The sequence below is a fragment of the Lissotriton helveticus genome, chromosome 1_1, assembly GCF_964261635.1.
Source record: "Lissotriton helveticus chromosome 1_1, aLisHel1.1, whole genome shotgun sequence".
In the NCBI taxonomy this organism is placed as follows: domain Eukaryota; kingdom Metazoa; phylum Chordata; class Amphibia; order Caudata; family Salamandridae; genus Lissotriton; species Lissotriton helveticus.
In genome coordinates, this window is record NC_136057.1 from 1665080838 (window position 1) to 1665108289 (window position 27452).

Sequence of the window (27452 nt, forward strand, 5' to 3'; positions counted from 1 at the left end):
GGTAAGTAACTTGTTTTCTTATTCTAGATCTCTTCTCCCTGTGCCCTATTGTACTCCAGTTATTGCTGATTTTAGAACTGTATTGACTCTTGTAAAAAGCCACTGCTGTGTCCCACCATTTACTTTTCCTTATCCCCCATCCCTATACTTTGCCCATGCCTTCATGTATGTAACATACCTTTCCTTGTAAAGCGCTCGGATACCCTACGGTTTATGTTCGTTCTATATAAAACTTCAAATAAATAAGTGTCTCAAACAGCTATGGGGCAAATGATTACTTATCCAAACAGCCAATACAACAATGTTCCATCTCAATCACAGGGCGGTACAAAATCCTTGGTACTTTCTGTAGGAAGCTGGCTCTGTATATACTATACCAAAGTGAGGTCTAATGTGCACAGTCCAGTGGAATCAAAAAGATAGGCAGAGGTAAAGTAAATAGAAACTCACACTATTTGTGGTAGTGTGGTCTAGCAGTAAGGCTTTATCAGAGTACAGCGTTAGGCATTTGTTGTACACACTTAATCGGCAAATGATTTCACACACTCAGAACTTCAGACCAATTGTTTTTGTATAAAAATATTCTTTTAGTTTTTCTAGAACCAAGCAAGCCTGGCACAGGTAAGCAATAAATACTTTATAGTAGTAATGCAGTTTGTAAATAGTTTGAATTGTAAACTTACTTTGATTTGATTACAGTACTTTCTGATGCAATGCTTTTCAGAATACAGTACATATACTTTATGGGATCTTTAGTTAAAGTGCAGGTATGTTACCTTTGAGATTACTTTTCTTACACTGTGTAGTATGCCTGGATACTACCCTGGGACATTTCCTGTAAACAGGTAAGTAAAATCGTTTTTGTTAGTACAATTTTAAAGAATTTCTTTAGGGTTTCAAACTCAACACTTGGAAACATTTCCAAGAAAAACAGTCAATGTTATCCTATGGAAATTAGTGTTATCGGTTTTAGGGTAAGTATTCGGTAGTGGAAGTTGAGGTTCTGGAGGTAGATTCAGAGGTCCCCTGGGTCAGGGATGCATTCTCGTTAAACCCTCGGCAGCACTAGGGCGGCCGGATGCAGAGTGCGGAGTCCCAATGTTATCAATTGTTGGTTTGGGGGCCTCCGGTTGGTGGCTGCTGACGAACAAGCCACTTGGTTGTGGGAGCAAACTCCTGGACTTTAGCTCAGGGTAAATGTGGATAAAAAGCAGCACCAAAGGTGCACCCTCAGCGGCACTAGGGTGGCCGGGTGCTGTTTCGACATTGGGTGCCCTGTTTGCAATGGGGAACATCTGGTTTGCAAAGGCACTTCAGACTCTGGAAGGAATGTCTTCTGGGAGCGACCACCACTTGGAGAATTAAGTTGGGATGCTGGGGGTTGGTTATGGCACTGTCTGTTGTGCCACCCAAGGGCGTAGGGTGTTGGGTGCAGGGGTGCCTTAAAGGGTCGCATCTTCTTACCAGCTCCTGGTCGCAGTTGGGGGAGACCTTCCAGATATGGCTGCAGGTGTCGGCTGGGGGCTTGAGGCAGGTCAGGAGTTGCTGGATCTCTGATCAGGATCGCCGGGGAGACTTTCTTGTGGTGTGTGCCCGCTAGGGCCATGTACAGCGGAAGCAGAGGTGCAGATTCGAGGTTTCCAGCTGGGGCCAGAGTTTGTTGCTGCACAAATCCAGTGTTCACTGGAGACCGTCTTTGTGGTTGAAGGCAGGCAGTACCTCCAGGGTTTTTGACGTTGCTGGATGCAGGACCCACTGGGATTTCGCAGGAGCTGGTTCGAGGTGGAGACAGGCCGGTAGGGCTAGGGCCAAGTCAGTGGGCGTCGAACTCTTGTTCGCTTCGGCACGGCTATTCAGACCTTATTGTTTTGTAGTTGGTTCTTGTCTAAGGAAGCAAGGTTCAGTGGTGCCTCCTAAATACTAGATTTAGGTGCATTAAAGGTAGGTAAAATGGGTCCCTTCCCTGGGGTGGGTACACCGGAGGGTTGGAGTTGGCGGAGCAGGCACACCTCTCTTACTCACTTGTTTTTCCTGCCTGTTATCCCGCCTAAAGTGGGGTTCAGAACCAGTGGGGACCAGTTGCTGAAGGCAGCTTTGTGAGCTTCCTCAAAGGCCTGAGGCAGCTCCCAAAGGTGGCAAGCCTTTGAAGCTTCCTCTTCGTGGACCCTGCCCATTCTAGGGGAGGAGACTTGGCACCTCGTCCCAGGATGTGCATTGATTCAGGCCCCTGAGAGCAGCAGGCTCTCGACCCATGGTCCAGAAACCTGTCTGGTGGTGGCAGCTGCAAGCAGCCACTCAGCCTGAAAACTATTGGTAGGTTAGTTTTCGGGGGGCATCTCTAAGATGCCCTCTGTGTGCATTTCTCATTAAATCCCACACTGGCATCAGTGTGAGATTAATGTCCTGAGAAGTTGGATACCAAAGTTCTCAGTTGTCAGTGTAGCCATTATGATGCTGTGGAGTTTGTAATGACAAACTCCCATATACTCTTAATGGCAGCACTGCACTTACAATGTCTAAGAATTGACTTAGCCACTGTAGGGGTACAGGGCTCATGCACCTGTACCCTCACCACTGATATAGTGCACCCAGCTAGAGGGGTGACTGATCTATGCCAGGGCAGTGGGTTGTAGGCATGGCACACAGGGATGTGTGTCCTGTCGATTCTTCACTTGCACAAAAACACGCAGCCTGCAATGGCAGTGTGAGTGTGTGAAGGTACAGGACCTCTAAGGGTGGCACATTAAGTGCTGCAGCCCTTAGAGACCTTCTCTAGTCGCAGTGCCTTGGGTACCTGTGGTATCATTTACCAGGGGCTGACCTGTGGCCACAGAAGTAAATTTAGTGTAGGCTTAAATGCAGTTATAGGGAAAGAACATAGGCCCTGGGTACCTGGTTAGCAGGAGCCCAGGGCACACTCCGTCAAAACACATCATTTCAACAAAAGGTGGGGGCAACCATGCAGAAAGAGGGCACTTTCTCACAGTTTAAAAACTAGCACAATAGATCTGGTGGTAGGCCACCCAGAGACCAATATAACTGCAATAAGTCTACCAGGAAAAGACCATGGACAAGCAGATAAACTGAGCAGACAGGCAACCACCTCACACTAGTGGGAACTGAATCCAACCGTACTCAAACTGATATTCAGGCAATGGGGAACACCAGAAATAGACCTGTTTGCAACTCCAGAGAAAAGAAAATGCCAGTCGTTTGTGTCCTGTACCCATACCACCAATCAGTAGGGAATGCTCTGTCGATAGACTGGTCATGGAGATTTGCGTGCGGTTTTTCCCACTCCCACTTTTATCATTGGTAATCAACAAAGGCAAATAGTCACAAATGAGGCTAATACTTATTGCCCCACCGTGGGCGAGTCAAACCTGGTTCTCAGACCTGATAGAGATAGCTCGGAGCAACACGCAAAAGCTTATAGACCTACTCTCCATGAAGGGGGGGGAAAGGGGAAGGGGGGGGGGCCTCTACAAAAGTTCCAAAATCCCAGATTGTATCTGTTTGGCTCTTGAAAACCTAGTTTGAACAACTAGTACTTCCAGGTAAAACTGTGGTGATCCTCAGAAGCAATCAGACCAACAACAAGGAAATACTACACGGCTAAATGGGAAAGTTACTCTAGATGATACCACAAATTTGGCTTCTTACAAGACACTACAGTCCTACGATGCCTCACAACTACTAGACCGCAGATTTCATTTGAGTCATTAAAGGTACATTTAGCAATATTGACCTATGCAAGAGGTCAGATAGGAAAGAGTTTCTTCAAAACACCTGTAATCAAAAGATTCCTGAATGGATCAAAATTAATAGCCCCATCAAAAAGTGACAGCACCAACATGAAACTTGAATTTAGTCTTAATACAACTAATAAGTAAACCCTTTGAACCACTTCACAAGGCCTCTTTGAAATTGGTCACACTAATGACTGCTTTCCATATCACAATGAAATCTCTTTGAAGACCGAGTGGCTGGGGCAAACAATCCATAAACGCAATACACAGACAGGAAAGTCATGGGGACAAACTCACAATTCGTACCAATGGTCATCTCACATTTTCACATGACCCAAACCATCCAAATTAAGTTTTTTCCAGGAGCCAAAAACTAGCTAAAAGAGCACCACATGTGCTTGATCCCGGGATACCGCTAATGTACTATATGGAGAAGACCTCAGCAGTTAGGAAAGGAAAACAGCTTTGTCTTTCACAGACAATAACAAAGATGAAACCAGTTAAAAAACAATACCATTGCAAGGTGGATTATATAATCAAAATGTCTCGTATCAGCTGCTGTACAACTACAAATCAAACCCTAGAGCCTACTACACGTAGGAAAATTGCAACAATAGATTTTCTGGCAAATATACTGTTGAATGACGTTTGAATGTCATCAGTGCACATGTTCACAAACCACTATTGCATAGACTTACAAATGGTCAAAGAAGTGCGAGTGGGACAGAGTGCTAAAACTTTTTTCACAAGCTCAAAATCCTCCCCAAACCAACCGCCACAAGAATAACAAACTACAAAATCAATGCCCAGCATGTGCATGCAGAATAGTTATGTTGAAAAACGAAATGGTTTCTTACCTGTTGAAGTAGTTTTACAGCTTTAAGAGTTTTCTGGGTTCGCATGCAATCAAGAGATGACATATAAGTGTACAAACATTTTTTATCTAGTAATGGTGACCACATGTAGCAGCTTATGGTGAAGGCTGGATTAGGCACCAAATGGTGGGACAGCCAATGCACAACCCCCAAAAATATTGAAGGACTCTTACAAAGGAGATTTTCGGACCCTACCACTTCAGGGCAGAATAATGCACAGCATGTGAATGCAGAAAATTCAAGCTGCAAAACTGGTCCTATGGGTAAAACTATTTTGTTACCAAAGGTAAGTAACGTATTCCTCATAATTAAGCAGATTGTGTCCTAGATGGTTTATTTGGTAATACACAGGTAATACAAGTTAATCTGGAGATTTGTGTTTGTAATATAACTATTTTATTAGCAGGTTCATTTATGTGGAAGCATGTGATTGGTAAACCATAGACTATATTTAAACATTTTGTATTAAACTACTATCAAAGTCTTAATTATTATCCCTATGATTGATTTATTATTGTTTCTAGGACAATTTCCATAAACTTTCTTGAGTCTTTTTCCACATTTTCTTATTGTTAATGAAATTGTTTTCAGTGTCCTCCGTTTTCCTGCTGCCTTTTTGGGACATGTGAGCTTTCGTTCATATTCCGCTGTGAGGGTCACCATTTACGCAACATACATTTTTCATTATCTTAATAAAAAGTTTGATTGTTCTACTGTATTTTGTAGCAAGAGCTTCCTTGTGACCCAATCCTGTTTCACTGGAAATTGTTTAACTGAGAAGTGTGCGATTTACACTTTAAAAAAAATTTGCAAACATGGTCATTTTTGTTGCATTACTTTTCAGTGTGTTTAGTTGAAGGTGTTTTTCACATTTGAAAAATTATATTGTCAAAGGATCTTTACGTGATTATAGTGCAGTGAATGCTAAATTTGAGGGCAGTGATTGTTACTGTACTGTTGAGAACAGCCATATAGGTTTGTAAATACATTTGTTTAAAATTCTAAAATGTTTAAAATATGTACTGTTGCATCTAAAATATATTCATTGTATATTTTAGGAAAGCAAAGAAGTATGTGAGAGTAGCCCAGTTCCTGAAGAACAAACCGAATCTGTTCAACTGCCTATTTTAAGTACAAGTCCTCAGAATACAGTAGAGCTTATTCCACTCAGGTGTGTATGGCCTTAATTTCCTGTTCCCTTTACAGATTGTAAACATTCACAGTACATTAGAATGTTTTTGGTCCACTTTGTCTTATTTGATTTACTTTAATTTAAGATTATGTAGTCTTTAGCCATTATTGTAGGGAGAAGGGCGTGTGTAAAAGTTCTAATATTGCACTTAATGTAATATTACTATTTCGTAATACAGTCTGTCCTTAAATGTGCTATTTGGTTGTAATTTTGTTTAGTGTAGTTGTGTGTTTTGTTCAGAGTTCAACTGATAATCTGCAACCCACTTGACCCAGATGGAGATGAAGTTATATTTGGATCTCTTATTAAACTATTTGCCTTTTACCTGTAGACTTTATTTTGGTTCCACTATAATTAAGGCTTCCGTTTTTACTGATTTTTACAGATAAATACAGTCAGAAAACAATTTGTTTACTGTATTTATTTTTAAAAGCGGAAAAATACTGAAAATGGTGCTTCTTTTGAGAAACTCACCATGTTGTCTTTCATAAATTCCAGAAAACAGCTGAGCAAATAGCAGGAAGGGTTAAAGAAAGAGAATGAGATTTCTTTAAATACAGTCATATGCGAACACATTTGTAGTATAACGCTAATATGTACCTGTGAGTGGCTGCTTAATTTGCTAAAACATGACCCGCATTCGAGTGTTAGTCCACATCCAAGAGTTAAACATGGAAATATGATTTTACAGCTCCATTTATTATCAAAACACAAAATAAATATGGATAAATACCAGTGAGTTGGCCCAAAAAATATATGTGGATAAATACAGACTGAAATAAAAAAAAAATACCATATAACTGGGAGCCCCAAATATAATGGGTATTATAGTAGTATTTATACAAAAGTTAGTTTGCATGTAATGGTGGTATCTGCTCCCAACATCTAGGAAGTAAAGTGTAAGGTTATATAATCATGAAAGTGTTACTCTGTCATCCACCTCTCCTCATTTCCAGCTAGTCCAATGCCTGCAGGCAGGTTTGGTAAAAATTAACATTGTCCTATTATAGCGCATGCAGTGCTTCAGCTGTATGTTTTGGTGATAAGTAAGAAATGGCATCTTGTTGAGTGATACGCTCCATGAGTTTTGTTGATAATTTACTATCCTTTATTTTGAAGATGCGTTTTGTGACAACTTGTGTAATGTAATTCCAAAAATATTGAGTATGGTTGGTTACAGGAATAAATAATTCCTGCAGGAAGGATTGCTTCTTGTGCTCATTAGCTGTTAAAAGGTTTATTTTGATAATTAAATTCCTTGTCTGTGCTTTAGTACTGCACCTCAACTGGACAAGAAACCAACTGAAATTTCAATCCAGAAAGATGTGGCGATTCAGACTCCTACAACTTTGCCTGCATCTTCTGTAGATGCTCCCAAGCCACCAAGAACAAATACCACTTTACCGTCTACCAGTGCATTGCCAGTTGTGATTGTCCAGGTAATGGAAATTGTTCTACATTTTTAACACCTATAAAGGGACGTGTTCTGTTAAGGAAATCTGTGTTGGTTGTTGCAAACTGGTCTGAGTTTACATGAATGGATTGTATTGGAATATTTATTGTTGGACATGAGGGGGATTAGTGTCGTAACATTGTGTAAAAAACAAAATGGTAATGTTATGTGTCTTAAACAATGTAGCTTGCTCCCTTACTTTTATAGGTGCTTAAGTTTAATAAGTCAGAAATAGCATTTTGCTGATTGTCTGAACTGTACCTATGTTCAAAAGCAACTGTTAATTAACAGTTGCCATTGTGAAAAGTATCTTTACAATACTTTTAATTCAGAATGAACTTCGTCAGAAAGCTTAGTGTGTTACCTAACCTTACGATCACTGGAGTTTAAAAAAAAAAAAACTTTTTAATGCTTTGTTTTTCAAATTAAAACCCTGCCATATTTGCTAATTCTACAATGCATGTGTGTACGCATATCTTAGAGGATTTAAAAGATACTCTGGGTTTGTAATTTTTTCTTCTGGGAACAGCTTAATAGCACATGTAAAATAGTCCCCCCACCCCCTCAAAAGGGCTCTATGAAAAGAAAATCTGCAAAAATGACATTACCAAAAGGGTTGCTGTGTTAAAATTACTCTGTTTCAAGGCTTAAGATAAAAAGAAAAGTCTGTATTTGTACTTTTGTAAGTGGTGGTTGATGTGTGTTGACATTTGTGCCGGTACCTGGCTTTTCAGGGAAACTGGTTGGAAGTCCATGGATGAACCAAGAATTTAAGTTTCTGAAAACTAAACTTTTATGAATTCAGCATTTGTGTACTTTGCGCAAATGCTTCCAAAGTAAAGTAACTGGAAATAAAGACTAGTGAATCCAGGAGCAAGAAAGGGGTGGTCAGAATAGGTGATCTATTTGATACAGACGGAATATTTAGATCTTTTTCAAATATGGGAAGCAAATATCGGCTACCTCATTCTTCTTTTTTTAAATATTTACAAGTTAGGGACTTTTGTTTAAAGAAATTAAACACACCTACTCCCAATAATTTAATAGAGGCAATTCGATTAAAAAAAGGATTGGTATGATATATCGGTTGCTGACGGAATATAAACTGGATGACTTGAACAAATATAACGTATACTGGCAGAATCAACTGGAGGAAACTGATTTAAATGTTGCTGATACTATTCTGATGGCTAAGGATTTGTGCCTGTCCGCTAACTTGAAAGCGCAGGTATATAACACTATATTCAGATTATACTACACGCCTAAACGAATGGCAACATGGGGGCCTATGTATGATGGAAAATGTTTTCGATGTGGAGGGGAAGATGCAGACGTCGTTCATGTCTTCTACAACTGTTCCAAATTATCGTCTTTTATTTCCAGTATAGAAAGGTTTATATTCTTAGTTATTCAGTATCCTATTAAAATATCCCCTGCACTTATGTTAGTAGGGGGGGGGGGGCAATATGTCAATAATAATGTGAATCTATGTAAATTTAAGAACTTCTTATTTGTAGCAGTGACCATTGCCCGGTTATGCATAGCCATGGAATGGTTACAACCCGAAGCACCGACGTTTGAGTTTTGGCGAAGGAAATTGTTTAATGTATATGAATTGGAATGGAATTTGTATGTTCTAAAGGGCGTTAGGAAAAAACGACTAGGTATATCGATTTGGGGGGGCTCTTAAAGAGTATCTAGAGAAATAGTTCATGGTTCTACGTATTGTGTATATGAATTTGGTAACCCTGTCCTCCCTGTTAGACTCAAACAATTTTGTAAAAGAAGGTTATGGATATTTATACTTTATTTCTTTTTTTTTTTTTTTTGATCTTATGAATGTATCATTCGTCAAATGACCCAACTGTGGTAATAAAAAAAAAGAAGAAAAAAAGACTAGTGAATCCAAATGGGTCAGAGAAGAGTTGAAGACCAAACTCTGAAAATGATTTACAGTTGTCTGCTAGACTCTATGTAGTGTTTTTAGATCGTCATAAAACTCCCAAAATAAAGAGTAAACCACCAAGCAATGGCTTAAAAGCATTTACTTTTTATACAGACAGTTCAGCACTTTATAAAAATCAAAATGGAATACGAAGGAAATCCCAAGAATATGAAGTCTAGCAAAAGGGATCATTTGTACTGCTCCAAATTTTGGATTATCCGAAATGCCAGGCGATTAGTCATTTTTCAAAGTTTTTGTAGACAATTAAAACCAAAATATAGTCCCAATCAGTGGATAATTGCAAATATATTATCCAGCTTTCTCATATTTGTCCTGATAAAAAAGCTTCTCCTGTGTAGTTGGCCCTCTCCACGGAAAAGCCTCACAAATGCAAGAATGTGAGGGGAGCAAAGATTCTGATATACAATCGACTTGGTGGGGTGGTTGATGGCTGAAGTATTTGTCCATTGGTTGGCCTGCAGCAAATGAATCCGGTTGCCCGAATCATTTGACATCTAAAGACCAAGAGTGCTATGACGTTTGTGGCTTTCAGTACTTTATCTTACCTATAATCTGGGAAACATTAACTCATGGTGTCAGCATAATGGTCTCTGGTGACAAAGATAATGAACTTGGACCGATTGGACATAAATGAATATACGAGGCCTTCGCTTGGGAGAATGCAGGCAGATGAGGGTACTCCCTTCTGATTCTGCTCACATTATAGTTCCAAGTATTTTGGTTCAACTAGCGCAAGGCTTTTACCTCTGCCTCTCTGGAACTCCAGGAACCAAAGTGAATCTTTTGTCAAGCCTTCAGTTTTAAAAAGATACTTACAAATATGTGAGACGCGCTGGACACATTTGAGGATGACAATGTCTGTAACTTGGACATTCTTGGCAGCAGTATCCCTCTTAATTTCTAGGAAGAGTTGCAGAGACCCTTGGACTCATAGGTCACAGAACACCAACTTCCAAAACTGTTGATCTTCTGAAAAAGCTGGGTTTTGGAGTCCAGACTGGTAATGCCACCAATGAGGAAGAGGCCAATATCAGTGATTAGAGATACGGAGCATGGGTAAAATACACAGAAAAAAACCTTGTTGTGTGGAGGACACCGCTCATGTGATAATTTGGCGTCCTGCCCTGAAACAGCCAAAACATTCTAGACACATTGCTGCCCTCTGCTCTGACCAGGCCCAAAGGTTTGGAGCTGAAGAACAGCTTTGAATTCTTATGGCGCTGACACACCTAAAAGGACACACACTTCTGGTTTGACGCCAGACACTGAGAAGTCCCTCCGGAGATGATCCATGAGAGGACTACAAAGTGGATTCTCAGGAGGATCTGGACCTTGAAACACACCCGTTCTGCCCCCCCACATCCCCGTGCCCCCCCAACCCCTTAAGCATCCACTACCCTCCCAATTCACCCCCCACCCTAAGATACAACCGTATACCATGCTGCAATTCAGAGTGACTAAACACCACAATGTTTCTATTAATGTTGAGGCAGATGATATCCTTTTGACACCCACTCAAGAACCGAAGCACAGTTTAAACATTATTTCCATAGCAACAGGGTATGAATAAGTCTGCCCCTGAAAACTTTAATGTTCTAGTCAGGCCCTGGGTAGTCACACCTCATATGGAGGAAAAATATAAAGCTTCCCCAGAAGGCTTTATTTTAATCCGGCACAGGTCAAACAAGACTTCCTGGTATGTTATAGCCAGGAAAAGGGTTGTCTATACTAATCATCAGGAATGCACCACCCAGAGTAAAGAGTAGGCATATAGACGCAGCAGGCAGACAAGTCACTGCAAGTGCCTCTAATGCAGCGCCAATTTTTGATGGTGCTGTCAATATGCAACAGATTACATTGGGAAGGAATGGAGTTGCCCTTGTAGTGTAGAAATTATGGCTGAAGGGAAGGTTATCTCTATTGCCAATATTAGCTACGGACTAGGTGTAGCAGACATCACTTCATGGGGTGCAAACAAAGGCATATTCTATAGACACACCAGGTTCCAGGTGTCGAGCTTAAAAACTAAACATTCCATTGGCTAGAAAAGCATCTTTCTGGTCCCAAGGTAGATACAAATATATTATTTTTTTAAAAGACACGAGCTTAGCAAATTCAATGTGGGCACTACAAACTACCTCTTCACAAGGCATTTTTCATAGGTCTTCCTATAGTCTTGCGAAAATCAGGTTATACCTCACAGGCACACACCTACCAAAGTTAACATAAGGCCTTTCAATATCCCCTGAACACCAGGGACTATTGACGTCGATACAACAGAGGAAATAACAGGGGCACAGGCAATGTCCCGAAAGGGAAAACAAACCACTGACTCACCTAGGGCACCTTCTGATCACATAACCCCAGTTGGTAGCAAATACAATATTTCCATCCATATTGGGTGAAAATTGCATCTGATCAGTGGGTGTTTTGCTATAGTTCAAAATTGCTATTGCTTAGAACTCCACACCACCCAAACACACCCCCAAGACACAGGGTGTTTACTCCACAACCTCTCACTCCGCTAGTAGAGATTCAAGCTCCCCACCAAAAATAGGCTATACAATTTTTACCTCTGCTACAAAGGGGGCAGGGAGTATACTTCATATATTTAGTCAATCAGTATATTTGTGGAGCGCTACTTGTCATTTGTGAGGGTTTCTATGCGCTGACAGGGTGCCGATGATTAGTCAGGTATTCAGGGACTTTCAGAACTCGAAGAGATGGAGGTCTGTAGATGAAAGGGTAGCTCATTCCATGATTTTGCTGCTAGGTAGAAGGGGCGACATCTGTACCTGCTATATCTGATGAAGGGTGTGAATGTTGGAGAAAGGGGAGCAGAGTTGTCTGGTGGACTGATGGAAGTTCAGGCAGTGTTTCAGAAGGCAGGTCCACAGTAGTGTAGGACCCTGTATGTGTTGGTCAGGAGCTTGAACTGACAGCTTTTCTATACAGGATGCCAGTGGAGGTCTCGGAGTAGGGGGTGATGTGGTTTTGTCTAGGGAGATCCAGGACGAGTGTGGCTGCAGCATTCTGTCTAGTCTGTAGTTGTCTGAGGAGGTGAGCTTCAATCCGTGCGTAGAGTGTTGCCGTAGTCCAGTCGGCTAGAGATGAGGGCCTGGGTGAGGGTGCGTCTTGAGCTTTGGGGTAGCCATTTTAAAGTCTTGCGAAGAAGCAGGAGGAGACTGTTGACCTGAGTTGTCATGGTTAGCTTGTTGTCCAGAATGATGCTTATGTTCCTAGCATAGTCAGTAGGGCTAGTAGTAGGTCGGATGTCTGAGGGCCACCAGGATGTGTCCCATGGGGAGCTTTTGTTTCCAAAAAAAGTATCTGTCTTAAATTGTTGAGCTTCAGGCAGGTGTCCTCATCCAGTTAGCGACATTGGTCATGCTGTTGTGGAAGTTGGTCTTGAAGGTGACTTGGCAGAAAATGAGCTGTTTCATCGGCATAGCATATGAGGGGTCCATGTGTTTTGACTATGACTAGATGTGTCATTTAGATGTTGAAGAGGGTCGGGCTGGGAGAGGATCCTTTGGGTACTCCACAGATAATGTCATTGGGTTCGGAGTTGAAGGGGCGAAGGCTGACTGTTTTGCCGCCTTCCAGTGAGAAGGGGCGATGCATCTGAGCAGCTCCTTGGTATACTATGTTGTGCAGCCTTGTGATGAGTGGGTGGTGGGAGAGCTTATCGAAGCCTGCCTAGAAGACTAGGAGGATCAGAGCTGGGGTCTCTACTCAGTTGAGTAGGGCTTGTATGTAGTTGGTAACCGCAATGAGGGCTGTCTCTGTGCTGTGATGCTGCGGAATCAGGATTGAGAGGAGGCGACTAATCGGTACCAGATGTGCAAAGTTATTGGTTCATGGCGTTTTCTAATATTTTCGCTGGGAACAGGAACGTGGAGATTGGTAATTGTTTACTGGGGTCTGCAAAAGGTTTCTTTAGGGTGTTGACTTCTGCATGTTTCCAGTCCTTGGAAGGTGGACGTGGCAATTGAGGTGTTGAACAAGGTGGTGAGTACGTGACTGATTCTGGCTTTGCCTAGGTTAAAGATGTGGTGAGGGTCCCTTGAGTGAGCAGAGTATATGATGGAGGCAGTATCCAGTGGGGCGAACTGGCTCCATCCAGTTAGTTGAATGTGGTGCTAGCGGGATAGTTGTGTTGCTCGAAGTAAACTGTGGCCTTGGACTGGGTTTTAAAGTTTCTGCTGATGTTGGTTATCTTGTCATGAAGGAAGTTTGCCACCTTGTCAGAGTTCCTTGATGGGCTAATGTTTGAAGTTGAGGGATTGGAGAACTCTTTCTGATGTTCAAGAGTTCTTTCCAGTTATACTCGCCCCCCAAAAAAAGAACATTATGGCCTACACTAGACCTTGGGCCACTTATCAGTTCATACTGTTGCTCATTTCCATATGACCTCCTTACAGGGTGTAATTCTAATAATTTGCCAGGGAGGGTTTCGTGACCGCCTTAGACCGCAAGGGTTCTTACTTCCATATCCCTATTCATCCAGCACCATTGGTCAACACTACCACTTCAGGTTACAACAGTCCCACGGGTCTTAGCGAAATAGCTACCGGTGGGGTCTGCTTATCTAGTCCCATTCACTTGTTTACTTATTTAGACTGCCTGATCAAGAATAGGATGAAGCAAAAATGCCCAGCACACACTCACACAGTACTCAATTTACTGCAAAGGCTAGGATTCACAATCCACGCACAGCCTCTGCCTTTTTCAGTCTACTATCCCAGTGCTAGTAAGAACTGTAATGAGACTGCTTGGGATGATATGTATAACAGTTGTGCCACACACCAGGTTACACATGCGGAGTCCTCTTCAACACTGCCTCACCAGTCAAAGGACACAACCTATTAATAGGCTGGCTTTTTTTGTACTGTCTTCTAACAGTAAACATTACCAACAATGTATCAATCATGAATTGAGCGTGAACATATTGGAATTAAAATTGTACAAGGGACATAAACTCTAACATACCAAGCACATCAACAACCTCGAACTCCTAGCCATCTTGTGAGCACTGAAAGCCTTCTAATCTGTGATAAGAAACATGATTGTCCTGATAAACAGACATGACTGCAATGTATGACATTCAAAATCAGCAGGACACATTTATTGCAGGCCTCAATCTATTCACCCACTCTCTATGGCGAGTTAGATTTTATCAGGGCAAGCAATTTTTAGGGGCCTACTTTGCCTGTTCTGGCGATCTGATTAAGAACATGTCATGTTCAGTCAAAGTGAGTGAGTAATAAAGACTCCTTTAAATATTGTTTTTACCTTGTCACATTTGCTGTGGTTAAAAACCATGTCAGCTTAGGTCTTTGTACAGTTTGCTGCTAATTTTATCCTGGAGTTTGAGGTTTACTTTTTTTTCCCCTTGACTCCATAGATCGGTATTTTTTAAGTGTACTGTCTGACAATCCTGCTGTATAAAATAAAGGCAGTAGGATGTCGATTTTTTTCTAACACATTTACATAGCTTGAAAAGGAATTGTACATATATTTCCATGGTTGTGTAAGCATATTCTTGCACTTTTGTGTGATAGAAACTAAGATGTTAATAGGATCAAACCAAACACTTTGTTTAGTGATGTGAAAATGAATGTTCAAGTCATGTGTGCTGTAGATACACATGCTTTGCATAAGTCCGCCATCTAGGATCGGATGATTACAAGTTGCTTTGCAGCATGAATCATTTTCTGGATTCACATTCATTATTCTGCCATATAGTGGTCTGGTCCGGAATAGTCTGTTTTCTTTTTTTGATTGGGGTGTCAACGACCACCATTTGGTGCTAGGCCCATCATTTCTGTGACTTTAGACGGCGCTCTGGAAGTTCCTGTGCGTGGCAGCCATCTTCAGGTTCTTTTTTCCGCCATTGGGTTTGGAACAAAGGGTGACACTCCAAAGTTTTGGACGAAATCCCCGAAAGAATCAGGGATTTGAGTGCGAAAACCATTGGTCGACTGAGGACACCAGAGAAGAGGACACCTCCGGGCACCTTTCCCCGTCGGCGAAGCCAGACGGAGCAACGACACAGATCAAGAGGGCGAGATAGGTGCCATGAAAAGTACCCCTTTCAAATTTTGCCCAATGCCACCACAGGTTTGCACACCGCGATCCACAATGTTAGTAACCTCAGCCTGCCGAGGGATCACAAGGATAGACTGCGAGGCCTGCACGGTGTTAGTGTCAGACACTCCAGTTACTCCAAAAGCAGAGGCGGAACATTACACAGCCATGATCCAAAGCCATAAGCTACCATACCTGAGGGACTGTGGCCTCTCAAGCGACGAGGGCGACCAGGCTGCAGAATGGACACACGGGGCAGGGGATGGTGTCGGACATTGAGATCCTCGAAGAGGCGTACCTCAAAGAAGGCGACAAAGGACACAGACGGACCGGTTAAGAATCCCTCACCTGTTGGAAACCAAGGGCCCTGGGATAAAAGACACAAAAGACAGCCCAGGTGTAGAAGAAAACGACCGAGGGTCAGCCACGACCAGAAGAAATTCGTGGATTCCGCCCCAGGGATATAGACTAGGGAAGAGTGTCTAAATCGAAGGCAGGTACTGAACAAGATGCTGCGAGGGAAAAGACCACACCCTCAGACAGAATTCACCACACCCAAGAAGAGTATCTCCCCGGACTCAGACACTGAAAGGGCCCTTGAGGGAGAAAAAGACATCTGGAAGCGGAAATGGTGGCCCTCCTTCGACAAAACAAAGGAGTTGGAGTTGCTGAAGAAATTCAGAATTCTTGCAAATTCCACCGAAATAGCTGAAGGAGTAAGATGTCTTTAAATCTCCAGTAACCCCCAAACCTCACTAAGGATGTCTAAGATGAGCTTGAGGCTCCAGAAGAGGAGGGAGCCTTGGTGACATTCAACGAAGAATGGAATGACCTTGACACACAAAGTCCTGAAGAGGTCTGTAGCTTTCCCTTGAAGGCCTCCACACCAAACGACCTAGCCTTCTACAACAGCCTGATACCTTCGGCTTCCCCTAAGAGGAGATAAAAGGAGATTCCTGCTTCTTCCTAGAGACTGACACCATCCTCCAAGGGGACACAATACTTCCCAATGCTACCAAGTATCCTGGAGCAGGGCAAGGAGGATTTCAGGGAGCCTACGTCAGCAAAAGTGGTAACCCCAAGCGTGGAGATCAAATGTCTTCCACAAATGACCCTAAATATATTCAGGGAAACGGTGCCAGACTCAATCATTGTCACCATGGTACGAAGGAGCAATGCGCACTCTGTTGGACCACCTCCAGAGAGAAAGCAAAGGAATGGACATGGGGGGAGAAAGATGGGAAAGGAAGCAGCACTATAATGGTGCATTTTAAATGTGTGCCCTCCTGAACAGGTATGGCCAACAACAGTGGGATGACATTGAAGAACTGATAAACAAGCGTCCAGAAGAGGATAAAAAGAGCAAAATCCATCATACAGGAGGGAGGAAAACACATTGCAAATACCTACCTGAAATCAGTCCTAGACGCAGCTGATACAGCCAGCGGACACATGTGTATAAGTTCAATGTAAAGGAGGTATGCCTGGCTCAGAATATCAGGTTTCAAGCGAGAGGTCCACACCTCAATTAACAAACCCTTCACAGGAGATGCCCTGTTTGGAAGTGAGGGAGATAAATCCCTTCAACAAATAAAGGTCAATGAGACTGCCAGGGCTATGGGAGCCCTATAACCGAGAGGCTCCTAAAACAGATGGTTTTAGCCTCAGAAGACCCATAGGGAGTGGAGTCTTCTCAACAGGCCACCAACAGCAACTACAGGGCAGCGGGCAGCAATCAAACCAGCAGTCCAGATACCAAGTATGGCCACAGTACCAAGGCATCCCTTTCGGGACCCAGGAAGAGCCAGGGGACAACCCTCGAGAGGGGGAGGAACAAACTCCAAGTGACTTGCCCACAACAAAAGATGCCCACACAACACCAGTGGGAGGCAGAATTGCGCACCACCTACTTCAGTGGGAAGACATCACTACAGACAGTTTGATTTTAAATGTGGTACGCCACAGCTATTGTATAGAGCTAACAAACAAACCCCCACCATACAAGAAGAAGTTCTAGGGAACGGAAGTCTTACAATTAAGACTGGAAATAAGGAAACTCTTACAAAAACCAGCAATATAGTCGGTACCTAAGAGGGAACACTGCAAAGGAAATTGTTAACCTTCCTTCTTGGTCCCAAAGCAAGAGCTCACACGAAGACCCATCTTAGAATGCAGATTTTTAAAAAAAAATCATTCGCACGCAGCATTTCAAAATGTCAACACTACAGAAAGTAATCCCACAGCTACAAAAAGGGGATTTCATGGCAACAATAATAGATCTTAAGGATGCCTATCTGCACATCCCCATGAACCAAGCTCACAAATACCCCAGGTCCTTCCACAAGAACACTCCCCATCAATTCAAGGTCCTTCCCTTCTGGATAAAACCGTCCCCAAGAGCCTTCACAAACTGCCTAGCAGCAGTTGCTGCATCCCTAAGAAGTGGAATCCACATCTTTCCCTCCTTAGAGGACTGACTGGTGAAGGCAAATTCAAAGCTAAGATATTACACACAAAGATCCGCTCGCATTGTCGAAGATTAGTTAAGAACAACCTATTTTTAGGGACTACTCGCCCTTTCTGGCGAGTTGAAAATCCTCTAATGTCTAAGACAAACTGACTCCCGACCACTCTTTGAAAGCAGAGCAAATGCGACAAGATAAGATTTAAAAGCATCTTTATTGCTCACAAAGTGAAAGAATAATTAAGATGCCTTTAAATCTTATCTTGTCACATTTGCTGGCTTTCAGAGACAGTCAGTTTGTCTTTCTACATTTATTTTTCAGTGACCAGTTAGATGAGTTTGAAAAGTGCTGTTACAGCCTTTTTCACATGCTTTGCACAGTTAAACTGTAAGTTGTCAGGCTATTTTCTAATACAACATTGAAATAGCTATGTGAACTGTTCGAACAGTTCAAATATATTTCATTAGTTATGAAGACACAACAATGCCACAAAACATTGCCACAACAATGTTTTACTTCAAAAAGGAGGAATGAAATCATTCACCCAAGCAAACTAGCTCAGGAAATATGGGAAAGGGCCAATTCAAAGAAAATCAGCCTACAGACAATTCACTTGCCTGGAAAGGACTACTCCGAAGCGAATAACTCACCAGACAGGAAAGCAGCTTGCACGAATGGGAGATAAAACAAAGGAGCCTGCAAAAGGTCTTCAATCTCCGGGGCACTCCAGAAGACCAATTCACAACAATGAAGAACAAAAAATGCCAGTCCTTCACCTCCAGGTTTCAACACCACCTATCAAAAGGGAATGCCTCATCACTACGCTTGCCAAGAATATTTGCATATGCTTTTCCTCCAATTGCTCTACTCCGAAGGGTTCTGGGAAAAGCCAGACAACCAGGAACATACCTAATACTCTAAGCCCCTCAATGGGCAAGACCAGCCTGGTACTCCAGCCTACTCCAACTGTCCAGGAGACAGATGATCAAGTTCAAGGAAGACCAGGACCTCCTCACAAGGCAAATGGATCACATTTTTCACCCAGAACCAGAGACGCTCAGCCTAGCAGCCGGGTGCCTGAATACATAGTTTGGACATTTGAACTTTCTGCAAAGAACAATGGCGATACTAAAGGAGGCAAGAAAACAGACCATAAGACAGTTCAACACAGCTAAGTGAAAACTGTATACCATATGGTATACAGAAAACAATACCCTAAATTCGATTTCCACATGGGAAAAAGTGCTCATACCTTACACGCTTGCTTGACAGTAACATAAACTGCTCAAGCCTCAAAGTTCACCTGACAGCAATTGTAGTCTGCACCAGGGGTGTTTCATGTAAAAGTTTTTTCACAGCACCAGTGATCAGAAGATTCCTTGAAGTGTCCACGAGGATTGCACTCCCAAGAAAGGCTCCAGCCCCAATGTGGAGCTGAATACCAGTCCTAACACTAATGACATGACCATTTGAGCCCATGCACCAAGCAGAACTCAAATACATCACTGTAAAGACTGCCTTCTTAATACTCGTAACATCTCTACGACGAGTAAATGAACTACAAGCGTTAACTATTTGGGAACCATACATGCAAATCCACACGGTTATCCTAAGGACAAACCCTCAATCCGACCTAAGGTAGTAAGCAAATTCTACATGAACCAAATTATACAGCTAGCAGTCTTCTTCCAAAACCCACAAACACGACTAGAAATGAGCCTTCATACCTTGGATGTAATAAGGTCTTTACTATACTGTCTACAGGAGACAAAACAATCCTGTAAAGGCAATCAATTGTTTGTCTCTCCCTCAAAGTCCAACAAGGGAGCCCATTTGACGAAGGTGGCAATTGCATGTTAGATTGTAGAGGCAATTCAAGTATGCTATGCCTTGGCAGGAAAAACTCTAAACACACAGCCAAAAGCCCACTCAACAAGAGAAAAAGGGATAACCCTGGCCTTCATGGCTTTTGTGCCACTAGACACCATATGTGCTGTGCCAACATGGGCGTCCTCCCACACGTTCACCAAACATTACTGCGTGGATATACAGATGACTAAGAAAGCTCAAGTGGGACAAAAGGTACTTCAACACCTTGTTCATAAAGTCTAACTCATATTAACACAACCACCCAGAGGAGGGGGACACTGCTACATAATTTAATGCACAGCATGTGAATCCAGAATGGATTCATGCGTGTAAGAAAGTTCCCTCTTTGCATGATAGCCCCCACTTTTTGCTAAATTGTTGATGTACTTTGACTGTGTGCCCTGGGTTCCTGGCAAACGGGTACCCAGGGCATATGTTCTTTCCCTAAAACTGCATTGAAAACAAAGCCAATTGACCCTCTCTGGCCGCAGGTCAGTCCGTTGTAAATGGTACCACCGCTACCAAGGGCACTGTTGCCAGGGAAGGCCCCTAAGGGCTGCAGCTCTTACTGTGCCACCCGTACCTTTACACACACACACACTGCCTTTGCAGGTTTTGTGTTTTGGTGCCGAACAGAGTGAAAATTTGACATGGCACACATCCCTGTGTGCCATGCCTACAACTCACTGCCCTGGCATAGATCAGCAACCCCTCTAGCTGGGTGCACTGTACCAGAGGTGAGGGTACAGGTGGATGAGCCCTGTACCCCTAGCGTCTAAGCCAATTCGTAGACATTGTACATGCAGTAATGCAATTAAGAGTATATGGTGCTGGAAGTTTGTCATTACGAACTCCACAGTACCATAACGGCTTTACTGAAAACTGAGTAGTTTGGTATCAAACTTATCAGCACATTAAACGCACACTGATGTCAGTGTGACGTTTAATAAAAAATGCACACAGAGGGGGGCATCTTAGAGGTGCCCCCTGAAAACCGACCTAACACTAGTGTCCAAGCTGAGTGGCTGCTCGTCAGCTGCCACCACCAGATATGTTTCTGGACCCCTGGGGTCTGAAACAATGCACATCCTGAGACGAGGTTGTAAACCTCCTCCCCCAGGATGGGCAGGGTTCACGAAGGTGAAGCTTCAAATGCTTGCTGCCTTTGTGAGCGTCCCCAGGCCTTTTGCTGCTTCCAGCAACTGGCCCCCACCAGTTCTGATCCTCACTTTGGGTGGGATGGCAGAATCAGCGGGAAAAGTGAGTAAGGGAGGTGTGCCCACCTTTGCCTCCCCCACCCCTCAGGTGGGGGAGGTGAGGTGAAGCACAACTGTCCCCACATTCTTGCAGATGGGGGGGGACCCAGACAACCAAAGTGAGGCATATGGCCCCCTGCCACTGGAGGGCGGCATAATAGTGGTTGTACCCACCCCAAGGAAGGGACTCAATTTTCCCAACCTTTACTTACCTGTAATACCCCTAAATCTAGTATTTAGGGGCACCCCGACCCTTCCCTCCTCAGACCAGAACTGACTAAGAATAAAAGGGCCGAAGAACAGTGCTGAAGCTGAGAAGACTCCCACGGACTTGGCCCCAGCCCTACCGGCCTGTCCCACCTCAAACCTGCAGAAGCGAAAACCCAGTGTGTTCAGCACCCAGCAACCTCAAGAACCCCCAAAGGCCTGCCCTGCCTTGCCTTCCACAGAAAAGACTTGTCTCCCATGAGCACAGGATTTGCTCACCCACAGGCTCGCCCATGGCTGAGTTCGAGTGACCCAACACCACGAGGTCTCCCTGGCGATCCTGACCTGAGTTCTGGTGATCTGCCCTGCCTCATATCTCCCAGCGAAGCCTGCAGCCTCTCTGGAGGATCCCGCAACTGGAGCTAGTAAGTAAAAACGACACCTAAAGACACCCCAGCACCCAAAGTTCCACCTCCTTGGGTGGCCCAACGTACAGTGTCCCATCATCCCCAGGCATCTCAATTTACCTCTCCAGCCAGTGGTCCCCTCCAGAAGATCTTTGTCCCCCAGCCTGCAGTCTTTGTTGAAACCAGAAAATCTCTTTTTTCTGACTGCTGATGTGCTTTGACTGAGTGTGCCCTGGGCTGCTGCCAACCAGGTACCCAGGGCTGGTGTACCTTACCTAAAACTGTTACAACTAAAATCCAATTGACATCTCTGGCCATCTGTCAGCCCCTAGTAAATTGTAGCCTAGGTGTTTCATTTCCCTAAACTCACCAGGTGCAGCTTATCCCGGTCACGCAGCAGAATTCTTGGGCCATTGTTGCATCGCGTCGAGCTCCAGCATTTGTCGACCCCGTGGTCTCCCCCTGCCGCCGTTTGCCCTGAGTCAGCTGCACGGCCGCAGTACAGGATGGGACCACCAGGACCAGCCACACCTGCGGCAGGAAGCCGCCGCCGCCGACCACTACGCGCCAGGAGGCGCTTCAAATTGAAGCTCAGCCCGCGTCGCGGGAGCGCCCGGACGAACCCCGGACAAAGGTCGGACAGTCTGAGACTGTTCGTGACTTGGCTGGGCCAGGATCCTTGCTTGTTGCTGCCGTGGACCATTTGTGGTATCCCTTTCATGAGATATACTGTTGTTAATATTCTCTGGATCTTCTCTGCTCTCGTTTTATCGGTAACTGCTATTTTTGCAGCGTGAATCTTTCTGGATTCACTATGCTGTGCATATTCCGCAATCTGGTGGTTGGGTCCGGAATCGTAGTCTTTTTTTCTCCTTTTTTTTTTTTTTTTTTTTTTTTTTTTGTCGTAGCCCAGGTGGGCGTCGACGTCCCACCATTTGGTGTCCTTTCGGTGACGTCGGCGTGCTTCCGGCGGAAGCTACCACCCTTGGGCGCCATCTTCAGATTCTTTTTTCCGCCGTTGGGTCTGGATCGTCGCATGAAGCTCCAGAAGTTTTGGAGGAGGAAAGAAGAGAATACAGCAGAAATTCACAGGTGAAGACCTAAGAACATCGACAGAAGAGGACCTTTAGTGAGGAGACGACGAAGAAAGGAGAGAACTTCGAAATCTTCGACCTCCTTGAAGGAATGCGCACACAGGGGGCCCCCTGAGCGCAGGGATGTACAAGACGCTGTTTAAATTCTGCAAGAACTGCCACCACAAGTTCGCACAGAAGGACCAGCACCCAGTCTGCAACCTCTGCCTGCCAATCGACCACGAAAGCAGAGACTGCAACGCCTGCTCCGTCTTCAAGCCGAAGACACTCCGAATTCGAGAAGGACAGAGGACGGCTCACCACACGATGCAGGGCAAGGGCCAAGCCCCGACGCTCTATGAACTTGGCCTCTCCACCGACGATGAGGACAACATCGCCGAAGGACCAGATGACTTCACGGTCGCTGAGACCGATAAGAGTACGCCTGATAAGGTAGGAGAGTCTACGACCCCGAAAACTCCCACAGGACCTCGAAAACCTGAGGCAGACTCTCGAAAGTCAGAGCACAGAGCCTCGAAAGGAGCACCGGCGCCGAGCAAATCGACGACCGAAGCTGCATCCTCCGAAAAAGAGCCCAGCGGATCCTCCGAGAAGGACTCCCGGAGGCAGAAGACCAGCGAAAAGCAAAGGTCATCGAAGCAAGCCCCTGAAAAAGGGCCTTCGACTTCAACGTCGAAAGGTAAAGAGCCGAAGAAAGCTTCGACGCCGAAAAGGGCGGCCGAAACGCTCGACGACAAACAGGCCGCAGAGAAAAAAGAGAAGGCTCGAGGCCGAAATGGAGAACATCCTTCAGAGAAAGAAGGACTTCGACGAAAAAATGAAAAGTTGCAAGATTCCCCCGAAGCCGGCACAGACCGTCGCTGAGGTACAGGAGATCGAAGAGTTCGACATCGAAGAGCTGCCGAAAACTCCGGAACCTTCGGAGCACGAAGAGGAGGAGGACCTCTACTACACAGAGGGGGATTACGGGGAACAGCAGTCAAGCTACGGTTCTGGTTCCTAGACGGCCCAAGACCAGGAATGGCAGGACATCGAGGCCGAAAACCCAGAGGAGGCGGTAGAAACATACCCCTCGAGGCCTTCGCCACCGGATGACATTGGGGCATACAATGAGGTGGTAAGAAAGGCGGCAACAGCTTATGGAATTAAGCTGGAAGAGGAGAAGCCAAAAGCAGACTTCCTGCTCTACACACTGCTCCCCATACAGACAAGGAGCCAGTTCCTGCCCATGCTCAAGAGTATCACGGCCCAGGGAAAGGAGGCCTTCAAGGACCCGGCTACATGCAGATCTGTAACGCCGAGGACCGAGAAGAAGTACAAATTCTCCTCCGAAGACCCAGCTTACATCAAGGGTTCCGTCACAGCGGATTCTATCATCGCTGCAATGACCAGGAAAAGGGCAAACGTCCCAACAACGTCCGGACCCCCACCTGACAAAGAAAGCAGGAGGATGGACCGAACGGGCAGGAAGATTGAGAGGAACGCTGCAACGCACTGGCGGATGGCGAATTCCAACGCCCTCCTGATAGGCATCAATACCAGCACTGGGAGGAGATGGGACAGTTGCTCAAACATCTCCCGGAACAATACCGTGACAGAGGAGCACACCTGGTAGAGGAAGGGAAGAGCATCGCCAACTCATGCCTGAAGACAGCCTTGGACGGGGCAGAAACATCCAGCAGACTGATGGCTATAGGCATCACTGAAAGAAGGCAAGCATGGCTCAGGATCTCAGGATTCAAGGCTGAAGTCCAGAACAACATCCTGAACACACCCTTCAGCGGTGAAACATTGTTCGGAGCCCCAGTTGATGATAAGCTCACCCAACTGAAGAAGGACAACGAGACGGCAAGGTCCATGGGAGCCCTGCAGTTCAGAGGGATGAGAAGGGGCACTCCGTCGCGGAGGCCGAACGGCAGAGGTGGAAGCCAGTGAGGAGATTCTCACCAGAGTTTCCACCAGGGGCAACAGAGTGACAGCCAAGGCCACCAGGTGCAGCAGAGGCAAAACTGGAACTACCAAGGCAGAGGCCAGTCCTTTCGATCGAGAGGAAATGGACGGGCCAGAGAAGAGGCGGCGAACAGCCCCCCTCTAAGTGACTTCACACGAGAGAAGGTGCTCTACCACCCACACCCTCCGGGGGAGGAGCACGGGAAAACAAAGAGGAGAGGGCTACACGGACAAGACACAAAGGAACATGCAACTCCGGTAGGAGGAAGATTGAGATTTTATCTCCAGGAGTGGAGAAAAATAACAGACAAGTGGATACTCCATATTATGCAGTTCGGGTACTGCATAGAGTTGGAAAAAAGGCCACCAAACAGAAAACCAAAGAAAAGACAGCACTCGGGAAGAGAGCTGCAACTACTGCAAGAGGAAGCCCAAGAACTCCTCAAAGCGGCCATAGAACGGGTCCCCTTCAAAGAACGCAACATGGGAGTGTACTCAAACTACTTCCTAGTGCCAAATTGGACGAAAGCCTAAGACCCATCCTGGATCTACGGTTCCTGAACAAATACGTCAAAACTCAAAAATTCAAAATGACGTCCCTACAAGAGGTCATTCCTCAGATAAAAGCAGGGGACTTCTTGTCTACCATAGACCCCAAAGATGCATACCTGCACATACCCATGAACAAGCAGCACAAGCACATGCTAAGGTTCACTGTAAACAAGGATCACTACCAATTCACAACCCTAGCTTTCGGCCTAAAGTCCGCACCAAGGGTGTTCACCAAATGCCTTGCGGCGGTGGCCGCACACCTAAGGAGAAAGGGGATACACGTGTACCCCTACCTCGACGACTGGCTGGTGAAGGCAAACTGCTACAGGACATTCAAAGAGAATGCAGAACAGGTGATAGGAACGCGAGCAAACCTGGGTTTCTCCATACACTGGGGCAAAAGCTCGATGGAACCAGAGCAGGTGAAGATCTTCCTGGGAGCCCAGATCGACACCATGCAATGCAGAGTCTTACCGAGCGAAAAGAGAACGCTCAATCTACTGAGGGAGAAACGTCACTACCAGAAGGGGCGATCTCTGACCGTGAGGACTGTGAGCAAGATCTTGGGGATGATGGCATCATGCATCCATCTGGTCCCCAATGCACGCCTACAAATGAGACCACTCCAAGAGTGGCTGCAACAACAATGGTCACAAGCTACAGGAAGTTGGGAGGATCTAGTGGTTGTAATGCACAGGGTGCAGGAAGAGATAAGGTGGTGGACCAAGGAGAGAATAACGGAAGGAAAACCTCTAACACCACCGGACCCAACAGTGACCATCACCACAGACTCATCCCAGAAGGCGTGGGGCGCACACATGAACAGGCTCAGAGTGAGGGGTCTGTGGAGCCCTACAGATGCAGTCAGGCACATCAACTACCTGGAACTGAAAACTGTGTTGCTAGCCCTCAAGGCCTTTCAGAAACACCTACACAACCGGAAGGTGCTAATACAAACAGACAACACCACAACAATGTTTTACATAAACAAACAGGGGGGAACTCAATCGTTCCCGCTGTCAAACTTGGCACAAGAGATCTGGAAATGGGCCATACCACTAAAAATAGACCTGCTAGCCATAAACCTGCCAGGGAAGGACAATGTGGAAGCGGATTGGCTCAGCAGGCAGACTTCAGCATCCCACGAGTGGGAACTCAACAGTCAGGAAACAGAGTCTATTCAGGAAGTGGGGCACCCCAACAATAGACCTATTTGCAACACACCGGAATGCAAAATGCCAATACTTTGCATCCAGGCAACCAGAGGCACGGTCCCAGGGGAATGCCCTATGGATAAGCTGGTCAAAAACATTTGCCTACGCTTTTCCCCCGATACCACTGATACCCAGGGTGCTCAACAAATGCATGAAGAGCAACATGACACTCATCCTAGTGGCACAACAATGGGCCAGGCAGACCTGGTACTCTCAGATAATGGAGATGGCGCAGGGGCCACCCCACAAGTTCTAAAAAAGAAGAGACCTACTCTCCATGGAAAACTGAGGAATCCTACACCCAGAGCCAGAGAGCCTCAACCTCTCAGCCTGGCTCCTGAGGACTTAGAATTTGCACACCTGAAACTACCAGAGAGCACCCTGCGGGTACTGCGAGAGGCAAGAAGGCCCAGCACACGTAAGTGCTATGGGGAAAAGTGGAAAAGATTCACTCAATGGTGTTGCAAGAAACAACTCCAAAGGAGACTGACCAAGGAGTCCACGGTGCTAAGGTACCTCACACACCTAATCAAGGCAAAGCTAAGCTCATCCTCACTGAGAGTGCACCTAGCAGCGATTGTGGCATACACAAGAGGAGAAACAGGGAGAAGCTTCTTCACATCTCAAGTCGTGAAAAGATTCCTGGAAGGGGCTAAAAGAATAGCGCCGCCAAAGAGCATGCCGCCACCGGCCTGGAACTTAAACGTGGTACTGACGGAGCTCATGAAAGCACCCTTCGAACCCATCCACAAAGCATCACTGCAAATGTTGACAATGAAGACGGCCTTCCTGGTGGCGATCACCTCACTACGAAGGGTGAGCGAACTGCAGGCACTCACACTGCAAGAACCCTACATCCAGATACACAGTGACAGGGTCGTGATGAGAACTGACCCACACTTCATGCCAAAGGTGGTGTCAAGGTTCCACATGAATCAGAGTATTCAGATCCCTAGCTTCTTCCTAAACCCCACTACAAGCGCTGAGAGGTCGCTCCACACCCTAGACGCAAGAAGGGCTGTGATGCACTACATTGAAAGAACGAAGGACCACAGGAAGACGAAGCAGTTCTTCGTGTCCTTCGCTAACAGTTACATGGGTGAACCAGTTACG

General features: G+C 45.2%; 1 protein-coding gene across 3 annotated transcripts in view; it reads left to right on the forward strand.

Annotated features, from left to right (window-relative positions):
* LARP4 (La ribonucleoprotein 4) overlaps positions 1-27452 on the forward strand; it is a 308397-nt gene that overhangs the window by 218487 nt on the left and 62458 nt on the right. For all 3 annotated transcript variants that reach the window (XR_013610958.1, XM_078688918.1, XM_078688919.1), the window contains 2 exons: positions 5683-5795; positions 7090-7255. Coding sequence is in view for 2 of the 3 variants with exons in the window: in XM_078688918.1 (XP_078545044.1) it covers positions 5683-5795; positions 7090-7255 (279 nt within the window). In the remaining variant the exon portion in view is untranslated. Of the gene's footprint in view, positions 1-5682; positions 5796-7089; positions 7256-27452 lie in introns of those variants that run through there.